General features: G+C 55.4%; 3 protein-coding genes across 3 annotated transcripts; 2 read left to right on the top strand and 1 right to left on the bottom strand.

The window, feature by feature from the left end:
- Positions 1-3,603: 3,603 nt before the first annotated feature.
- On the top strand, positions 3,604-5,241 carry NCS54_00260200 (Hypothetical protein; the record flags this gene model as incomplete). The annotated part of the gene is made up of 2 exons (XM_053148198.1): positions 3,604-3,938; positions 4,041-5,241. The coding sequence occupies 2 exons, from the start codon at positions 3,604-3,606 to the stop codon at positions 5,239-5,241; spliced, it is 1,536 nt and encodes a 511-aa protein (XP_053004173.1).
- An 838-nt stretch (positions 5,242-6,079) lies between these two features.
- On the bottom strand, positions 6,080-6,973 carry NCS54_00260100 (DNA-directed RNA polymerases I, II, and III subunit RPABC1; the record flags this gene model as incomplete). Its single annotated transcript, XM_053148197.1, has 3 exons — positions 6,080-6,605; positions 6,700-6,782; positions 6,878-6,973. The coding sequence occupies 3 exons, from the start codon at positions 6,971-6,973 to the stop codon at positions 6,080-6,082; spliced, it is 705 nt and encodes a 234-aa protein (XP_053004172.1).
- Positions 6,974-7,801: 828 nt separating this feature from the next.
- NCS54_00260000 (Hypothetical protein) lies at positions 7,802-9,403 on the top strand (the record flags this gene model as incomplete). The annotated part of the gene is made up of 3 exons (XM_053148196.1): positions 7,802-7,939; positions 8,060-9,214; positions 9,281-9,403. The coding sequence occupies 3 exons, from the start codon at positions 7,802-7,804 to the stop codon at positions 9,401-9,403; spliced, it is 1,416 nt and encodes a 471-aa protein (XP_053004171.1).
- Between the last annotated feature and the right edge of the window lie 854 nt (positions 9,404-10,257).

Raw genomic sequence — 10,257 nt, 5'->3', positions numbered from 1 at the left:
GCGATCCCCTCGAATTCGTTTGGAGGGTAAATTCCAGGGCTGAGGGCATCACCTGTGTATCGACGTACGGAGCACTGGAAAGCCTGAACTCTGTTAATCGACAAGGCCAGCCAGCACACGAGCACGGCTTCTCGGCCAGTAGCTGAAGGGCTTGGCACGGGTAGAGATTGGAGCTGTGGCAGGTCTGATATGACCCCCTGACTTGATATCAGACCAAAACCACATCTGGGATCATTGTTGGCAGTGGCATCGCATGTGCTTGGCTTCTTGATCAAACGGTAATAGCTCTCTGCGCTGTGGGCGCCAGTCGACGGGAACGATGGAGACAGAGGCACAAGCGCAGTCCAGGCACAGACAGGCCGCAGGTGAATCGCCATCAGGTGCAGCCCAGGGAATCCACCCAAGAGATAGGACAGATGCGCGCATCGTGAGGTGTGGAGATGGGCGCAGATAAGAGAGGGGCGAGAACCCATTCGGGCGGGAAGCTATGATTAAGTGGTGATACGTAAGAATCTAAGACCCTCGTAAGGATCGGTTTTCGACATGTCGTGTGAAGGGGTCGTTGTGGGATGAGGCGTTGATGCTGCTGCTACTTCTGCTTCTGGAGGGTGTGTTTCCTAAAATCTCAGGTACCAAGTTTCGATATTGGTGATGGAAGGAGCAACGAGAGGACCTGCCCGTTTCAAGGAAAACTCAATTTGCCATGAGTGGTCTGTCCCAACTTGCACGATCAATCATTCCCCTTCCAAACAACATCCTCTTTAAGCTCCCACCCGTTGCCGAAAGAGCAGGCTCGCACCCAGCAGATCAGTCCCAGCAGAACGGTTGGACGGGGGGCGGGTGACGTCTGGAGCAGCCACTCGGGAGCATACGCGGTACGGCTTGAAAGCACTTCTGGGATATGACAGCCGAGACGAGTTGCTCAATCAAGGGGTCGGGCTTGCTCAGGGCAGCTTGGATGAATCCCAAAGGATCAAGGTACGACGTTAACCAGGGAAAAGAAACTGGGCTGCCTGCTTGGCTCACATTCAGCGGCGGGCAGTACGACATTGTCGCGTGATGTAATGGGCCCTGTTGAAGGGATCCTTGCTGCACGTTTGGACCTGGGGGGAATGCCCGCCTCGCATTGGACGCTTGATTTCTGGCAGAGTCTTTGTTCCAGCCATCCAAGCCATCGAACCAGCAAACGGGCATGTCCCCCACCGTCGCCTGTGCTGGAAGGCAAGGACAAGTTTCAAGCCGCGAACCATGATGAAAGACATCGATGTCCAACGACGGCTGACAAGCAACAGAAGAGAAAGATACTGTGTCTGACGGCTGGTAACATGGCACGTGATAGCCCGGCCTTTCCGCGAGCAAAAACCTAAGAAGAAAAAGCTCATCTGATGCTCGAACCGAATGGGTGACAGCGAAACCTCGAAATTCACCGCGGCAGGGTCTCTCGGAACACCAAACATGGTAATCAATTTTCCGGCTCCAACAGCCATCGGCCACTTCCGCCTTGACAGGTGAAGAAGCCTCACAAGATTCTTTCAGTTATCGGTGCAGCATCTCAACCATCCTGGTCCAGCCCAAGCAAAAGGCCTCAGTGACGGATCTCGAGTCGGCCAATCCCCGGCGATTGAAAACTCAGGCCCCGGTCATGACTATCTCTCGGCATCCGGGGGGTCGTCAACGGAACCGCACCGCCCACCGAGAGGCAGCCACAACGGGGCAGCTATCGGTACATTGCCTGGTACAAGAGGGTAGAGTGGCAAATCACCAGTTTCCCCCTCCTCTGCGAACAGCATCAGGTATCTGCATGACCAGTTCCAGGTACCCCGGACCCTCACCAAGCCTGACCCGCCCTGTCGCCTGCGCCCAGAGCTGCAATCAGTAACCCCCGTTCAAATTTGAAGCAGCAGAGGGAAACCCTGAAAAGATGGGGGCCACGAGCTGTGCTGGAGGTGGGCTCTTGAGCGTCAGTCAAACCGTGCTGTCGGCACTCTTTTGATTCCACAACAATTTGGGTGCAAGGTGCAAGTCTCACTTGGCCCAGAGACACACTTTGACGCGCGGAATGTGATCGACATGGCGCCGAGATCTCTTCAACGCAACGGTTTCTTCAAGTTAATGGCGCTACGGTAGTCCAAGACCATAGCCAGAACGCCCACGTCGCTTCGCCCTGCCCCCTCGTTGACAGGTCCCTGGCCCCTGCCCGAGGTTTTCGTCAACTTGACCGGCTGAAGCTGGAGGGCTGGAGTGGCTGTTATGATTCTCTTGCAAGTGTCTATGCATTGCTGTCCTGTGCCGTGGGATCGCGCGGCTCTAACAGCCGCCAGTGTTGTTCACATCAGACACATGTCGGTGTGAAGAGTGAGCCTAGCTACCTTTGAAGATTCTTTAGAGTTCCGGGTCACCGAGCTTATCTTTTTCCTGACTAGGCAGGCTATGCTAGGGATGTGCAGACGGTCAATGTCTAGACGCGGATGTCGTGTTTTGGGACGTCTCCTGATCCGATCCTCGCATCAAATGTGGCTTTTGTTCGCTCTTTGCCTGCTGCTCACCGTCGACGGTCGTGTCAACGCAACGCCTCATGGCTGAGTGAGCCGCCGAATCACCAAAGTAGCGTGCCCCCCAGGTCGTGCGAGTCCCGCGACCCCAAGACCCCAAGCGCGCTAAGCCAACAACATCTTCGTCAGGACTCGGGTCTAGCCCCGGTGGAGCACGGAGCAGAGGTAACGGATGGGTTGCTCTTGGATGCCCTGGCTTCTCACTCCCCATCCTTGGCCCTCCCCACAGGCCCAGTCAGTGGGTGGTGGCCAACGCCCAAGACACCCTCCTCTCCAGAGCCCACAGCACAGGGCCACAGATGACGGACGGGGCTCCGGGCCTTGGGTGACGGGCGTTCTCGTCTGTGTGCAACTCGAGGACTCGACCGTCGACGCTACTGTGCCCTCCGGATAGACAACCGGGGCGAGTCGATTCGCCCACACTCCTCGCCTCCGCAATATCTTGGGGACCAGCTGCACCTTGTCCGCATCCACTCTTGGACACTCCCACTCATCTCTTATCTCACCCTCCCAACTCTCTCCTACATTCATTCTTCTTTTGACATCCTCTTGAGCCTTGTCCACACAGCCTTCTGCCTCACTCCTTGACCGACCGCGAGACGATTGACCGGCGCGAACCATCATCTTGGCCCTTTGCCACTCGCAGAATCAAGTTGGCCCTCCCGGATCGACCATCTTTGCGAATGCGTCCTCAACGACTCTCGCTACCCAGTCTTTGACTTCGACCTTGACGGCAATCCTGTCCTAACCCCCCATTGTCCGTGCACCGATCTATCGATGCTCTTGATATCGCACCGAAGACCTCTATTTTCATGCATCCATCGCTTGTGCCGTTACTACCACCGCTCAAGTGCCATCGCCGGCCGCCTCATGTCGAGCTGAATCCTCGAGGCGTATCAGATCCAACTGCCGGCCCAACAGTACCGCATCCTCGGCCTCCTGCGTCGGCCCATCCGCAACCTCTGATCGAGTTATAAGCCCGAAGCCGTTTCGTTCACCTCGCTCGTCGAGCCCTCTGCGGAGGACGACGAGCGCGGACCGCCGAGTAGCCATGACGCTCTACTCGGATCCTCCAGCCCTCCGCGAATTCAAGTACGACAAGCCGACATTGCTTGTCTGCTGGTGGGCAACCTCGTTTTGCACCCTCATTATCCTGTTGCGACTGGCTGGTCGCTTTATCCGAACCGAACGACTCTTTACCGAAGACCGTGTCGCCGCATTAGCCCTGATCCCATTGTATGCTCGCATGGCATGCGTCCACTATATCCTGATATACGGAACGAACAATGCTCAATTCGACGGCGTCGAGCTCACAGATGAGCAAATACGTCAAAAATCCATCGGAAGCGGCCTCGTGTTGGCCAGCCGGGTTTTCTACGCCGCAACGTATGTGGCGCGCCCTTTTCTCATCCCCTTGCTTTGCCCACATCCCGCCCCGTCCAACCGTGCGCCAACGTCGAGTTTTAGATGCTGACTCTCCTTGAATAGTCTCTGGGTTCTCAAGACGGCCATTCTCGAGTTTCTCCACCGATTAACACGTGCCACGTGGGAACGAGCATGGCAAACTTCTCTATACGCCATCCGAATTATCCTCGCAGTCACCTTCGTCGCAGTCGTCATTAGCGATCTCATCGAATGCCGTCCTTTCCACGCTTACTGGCAGGTGTTGCCCGACCCCGGTGGTCAATGTCGCCAGGGCTATGTGCAGCTTATTACCATGGCTGTATGCAACGTTTTGACGGATCTGCTGCTCGTCATTTTCCCCATCCCGATCATTGTGACAAGCGCAATGACGCTCAAGAGAAAGTTACAGCTTGTGCTGCTTTTCTCTCTCAGTCTGTCCGTTGTGGGCGTTACTCTTTACCGAGTGCCGCACATTATCCAAGAAGATGGCCGCCAGCAGTACCGATCACTTCTCGCCTCAGTGGAGCTCCTGTTTGCTACGGCCGCGGCTAACTCACTAGTTCTGGGTTCCTTCATGCGGGACCGAGGCTTGAAGAAGCAAAAGTTCCGACGAACCTCCGTGGCCGAATCTCTGGATCCCTCGCTCCATCCCAGGCGCCCAACTCTTCACCGTCATTGGGGAAGTGACGAGGACCTGGTCCGAGATGTTGGCATGACCGTTGACCCCGAACTTCGCGATCAGCCAGACAACAACAGCGACAGCGGCATCTTCCAATACACTCCCGCTCCCATCGCTCGGAAACTTGACCAAGATCTTGAACGTTGGCAATTCCCGCAGCGGCAGCGCAGCAATGCAGAGCGAAGTGACGACTCTTTGTTACCGCATGATGCTCTCGCTCTCGCCCAAGCAAGGAGTGATTCCGGTATTACGCCAAGAAGGGTCTCATTCTTTGATGTTGGTGGGCTACTAGACACTCCCAGAGAAGGTAGCGGAAGCTTCCGTCATGACAGCCGCGATTCTTCCAACAAAGACGAATCAACATCAGAGCACACTCCTCCTGCGCCATCATTGCCGGCTAGCACAGGAGGATTCCGCCGTGGCTCTACCGCGCTCCTGCAAGACCTCGGAGGGATGTTTGGCCCTCTCAATACGAGACAAGGCCGATCCAAATCCAAGTCTGGAGGTACTGAGCTGCAGCCAATACCCCAGTCGCAAGAGACACGGTACAACGCCCACGGGAAGCCCGAGGCTGAGCTCAGGGATCCAGGAGGTCTCCTGAGTTAGGAAACCAACTTGCACCTACGAGGTCCGAGACTTCTGTCTTCTACGATATACTTATACTATGGCCGACGATACGCCTTACGACGATAGCGATATGTTTTACCACGATTCTTTTTTCCCGGTCCGCTCTTGGAGTAGATATAGCGGCAACCGGTTGGCGTTTATAGCATGGTGTCGGAGGATCCTCAAGGAAAGGGATGGATGGCACGACGGGGTAATAATGTGCAAAGATGGATGCCATGATGACTTTTCTTTATCTCAGAGGCATATGAGAGAGGCGCGGGCTTCGGGCGCCTACGCAAATGGTTGATACCTAGGGTTTATTATTCCGACCGACGTTTTTCACGTCGGCTTCTTTTGGTTTTGGGTCATCCGGTTGGTCTGGATGAATGGACGAATGGGTTGATGGATATTGGTTATATATACCCCGGCGAAAGCCAAGTTTACATTGGATGGAATTGGTAGGATTAAGGACATTGTTTATTGGCTCTTGAGAGCATTCAAACAGGATAATATTGATCCATATGATGGCATATGTCTTATCGACATTTATTGTATTGCCTGTGTTGATGTTTTGTGATTAACGTGATAATGGCTGCCTGTTGTGGCTACCTAGAGATGATGTGCTCTCGAACACTGGCATCGAATATAGCAGCTCTCAAGGTAGATGATAATCCTTCATTGGCTCTGCTACGGCATCGCGCAACATACATAAAACCCCTGAAACGCCAGCTTTTTAGAACCTCAATTACAGTTGATTGACGCCTCCATCCTTCCTTGATCTAACCAGACCTCTCGTCTCCGCAAACATAACATCCCCGTTGCCTCCCTCGTTCTTCGTCTATACACACAGCCGGTAACTGGCATACCGTCCGGCCGTCTCACTGTTACGGATGATCTTGACGACCTGGCCTCTTTTGAGGCCCAGGTAGCGAGCAACGGGATCTCGCTGCAGGATACGGGGCAGCTGGGTCTCCTTGAGACGGTACCGCTTGAGGAGGGCAGTCTTCTCGTCGCGGGAGAGCAGGACATGCTTGGGGACTAGCTCGTGGTGGGTAATGTTGACAAGCAGATCGTCCTCGAGGAAGCACTCGATCTTGGCCAGGGACTCGACGCTGGCGAGCGACTTGCGGGCGGCGGGAGACAGGGGCACGTGGGTGACCATGATGCCCGTCTTGTAGTGGTTGGTGATGACGTACGTCGCGAACTGGCGGATCTGGCTCACGCCGAAGGTCTTGTCGGCAAGGAACTCGACCCAGATGGGGCCGCAGTCCGGGACTGGGTCGGGCTTGTCGGCCGTGGCTGGGGGGGTGAACTTTCTCAGCATGGACTCGCTGGGACGGGCGGAGAACTGGAGCTTTGCGCGGCTAGATGTTTGCGAAGAGATGTCAGCTATGCTGCCCTGTGTGTGTGCGGGGTGTCTTTTGCAATCGCGAGAATGGGGGGTCTTTGTTTTCTTACTTGATGGAGCCGTCGGGGTTGCAGTACTCGTCGCGGAAGCGGTCGAGCGAGATCTTGACTTCCTCCTCGGCGAGCTCGTATTCCTTTAGAGTCCATGTCAGTCTCGCGTGTTCCAAGACATAGAAAGAGATGCGCGATAGGTGTTGCGCCGTCATTCAATCAAAGGCAAAAGACGTACTCGATCCGCAACCATCTCATGGACGGTCCTCCACGCTCGCCAGAGCCGGACGACCTCCTTGGACCTGGCATCCGTAGGCACGTGATCGATATCCATGATGGTATGTTTCGGAACAGGATACAAATTCGAGGTCGAAGGTTGTGATCGATTACGAGGGTGGAATTGTTTGGTTTGCGGTCGCGCGGGCCTCTCTGCTTCAAAAGTCAAAGTTTCTGCGGTCGCTCACAGCCTTGCATGCGTCGGCGCCGCAAAAGTCCAAAAAGTCCTTGAGTGGGTCCAAGCGTCTGATAGGGTCATGTGATTTGCGCCACAGAGAGCTGACAGATACGCCACAGTTGGAATGTGGATGTAGGGGTGCACCAGCCACGACGCCTGAGTCTAACCTAGAGTCAAAAGTGGAAGGAACAGCCCCAACCCCTGCCCACCAGTGCCAGCCCGCCTCAGACAGACGGCGACCAGGTCCAGCGGCCGGGCCCAGTCCCTTCAGTGGTCTCGGGGCTTCCCTCCCAGTGGACGCTAGGGGAGACGACCCGACTCCAAGGGGAGGGGACACCCCTAAAAAGGCCACCGGCAGGACCTGAGCAGCCCCCGGAGACAAAGAAAAACAGCCCGTGAACCTGAACGCACGGGCCAGAGCCCCAACGGCTCAGGTCAAAATTGATCGCAAGTCAAACCAGACACGGGTCCAGAAGCAGAAAGTGGTGACTTGGGTACCTTAATTACCTACTTTGGGGGGGCATATCCTTTTTTTTTCGTCCACCTCCTCTCTCCTCTCTTACTTTGACACTTTCCTTTCTGACAACACGTGTCGTCGCCCTCACCTTCACTCTTTCTAGTTAAAGCCATCTCGAGCAGCTTCGCTCCCGGCTTCAACCTTCTCCCCGTCCTCCTCACCGTATCCTCTCCGGTACCCGCTTCTTCGCAATGGCCGAAACTGCGACTGCTCCCGCCCCTGCGGCGGACAAGCAAGCCCATACTCGTCCTACCAAGCCTGATGAGAATGCCTTTAAGGAGGCTCTCGCAAAGGCTGAGAAGGACCACAAGGCTTCCATGGACCGCCTGGTATGGCTTCAATTCCCTCCATCCTTGAGCAATGGCTATACCTATCAGCCCAGGTTCCACACCTGTGGGCTCATGTGGTGGCCAAGGGGTTTACACCGACTGACACTCTACTCTCTATAGGCTGCTGTCAAGGCCAAGATCGAAATTGCTATGCCCAACAAGAACAAGGACCAGCCTAGCCCGACCCAGAAGCGACGACAGGAGCTCATTGCCCAGGCCAACGAGATCCGCCAGAAGCAGGCCGGAGGTAAGAACGCCCGCACCACCAAGCTCGACCAGATCAAGCGCCTCGATGAGCAGGTTCGCAGCAGGATCGCCGAGCAAAAGACTGCCAAGGCCAAGGTTCCCTACAAGTCCCTCGAGGATGTCGACCGCCAGATCGCCACTCTTGACAAGCAGGTCAACTCCGGTACCATGAAGCTGGTCGACGAGAAGAAGGCTCTTTCCGACATCTCTAGCCTCCGAAAGATTCGAAAGAACTTTGGCCAGTTTGAGGACTCTCAGAAGCAGATTGACGACCTGCGCGCCAAGATCAAGGAGATCAAGGACAGCATGGATGACCCCGAGCAGAAGGCCATGTCGGAGCAGTACACCAAGATCCAGACTGAGCTCGATGCCATCAAGGCCGAGCAGGATGAGGCTTACAAGGGTCTGTCGACCCTCCGTGATGAGCGCACCAAGCTCCAGGCCGAGCAGCAGGAGAAGTACACCGCTATCCGCAAGCTCAAGGACGACTACTACGGCCAGAAGAAGGCTTTCCAGGCCTACGAGCGTGAGGCCCGTGAGCGCTACCGCGAGAAGCAGAGGGCTGAGCACGAGCGTCACATCCAGGAGCGCAAGAAGGCCGAGGCTGAGCGCCGCCTGGGCGATGCTAGCGACCCTGCCTACCTTGATGAGATTCGTCGCGCCAACAGCCTTCTCCAGTTCCTCGACCCCAACCACAAGGTTGAGAAGGGCCCCCTGATGGCCGACACTGGTCTCGGAGCTCAGGCTCAGCGAAGCGTCGATGAGGCTGGCCTTAAGGGCACCAAGCTCGTCCGCAAGGAGGACCGCGAGGAGGAGTACTTCTCTGCTGTTAAGAAGGGAAAGAAGGGTAAGAAGGGTGGCCATGCTGCTTCATCCAAGTTCTTCAATGTCCCTCCCTCCGTTGTCGAGGATTGCGCCGCCATGGGTATCGACCCTCCCATGAGTGCTCTGGACATCCCCGGCGTTACTGAGAAGGTTCGCGCCAAGCTCGACTTCTGGAAGAACGATCAGGAGGCCCAGACCAAGCGTGTAAGTATCCTCCACTTTACCTCCGAGTTAGACATGTGGAGTCCAGTATACTGATGTCGAATGCAGAACATTGAGAAGGCCAAGAAGGAGATCGCTGAGCTTGAGGCCGCCGAGGCCAACGGCGAGAAGGTCGAGGAGGTTACCTCTGGCCTGAAGGAGACTTCGATTGCTGAGAAGCAGGAGTCGTAATCCTCTCCCACGCAGTCTCTATTCCGCTCGTCGGTATTCTCCCATGCCGACCATGCTGGGGCCATCCACGAATCTTTCTACCACCATCCTCACCACTTACTCCCCGTCTTTCGTCCTTTCGGCATCCACCTCTCTGAACGTTCCTCGCGCCACCCCTCGGTATATCGAATCAAATGTTGAGGCGCCCTCAAACGTTGTTCGAAGCTCATCTGGCCACTGAGTTAATTATGCCGAGTCTCTTGCCGCTTCCACACTTTTCCCTCCATCCCTATATAACCTCCTGGTCGAATATAAAAGCGCTTGTCGTGCTGTTTTGTAATTAGGCGCTGTTTTTTCACGAAGGTGATGCGCAAGAAAGAAGAACGAGAGATGAAGAAAAAAAATACAGTTGGTTCAATCTGGGAATGCTTGGATATTTGCGTGATGTAATTCATGTTCGGCTATCGAATATCTTGCCGATCGTGACCCTCGCTCCTAGTCAATCGCTCGCTTACCACTCAATGGGGAGAGCCTGATGAAGAGTCATGAGGAGTCGAAAAGAGTAGACTTGAGTTGGCATGCATCGGGCATATGCGCTCGCTTGGTTGATCATCTCCTTTGGTGTTGCCCTGCATGCGTGCATCAATGACCACCAGCCGCATTCGAACCTTGCAAAAGCCCCGTCGTCTCACTGCACTGTAGACACATAGATCCGCGGATAATAGGTTGAAGCAATATGCAGGTATGGGCATGACACTAGCCAGCCCCCAGCTCGTCTTCGGCCTATCGCCATGGCCTCAGCTGCCCTCGGACGCCCCTCTTTTGATCATCCATCCCCCACTCCTCCAGCCAAGACATGCTGCTGGCCTTGCTCG

Source organism: Fusarium falciforme, chromosome 2 (assembly GCF_026873545.1).
Source record: "Fusarium falciforme chromosome 2, complete sequence".
In the NCBI taxonomy this organism is placed as follows: Eukaryota; Fungi; Ascomycota; class Sordariomycetes; order Hypocreales; family Nectriaceae; genus Fusarium; species Fusarium falciforme.
This window is presented reverse-complemented; position numbering and strand designations above follow the sequence as displayed.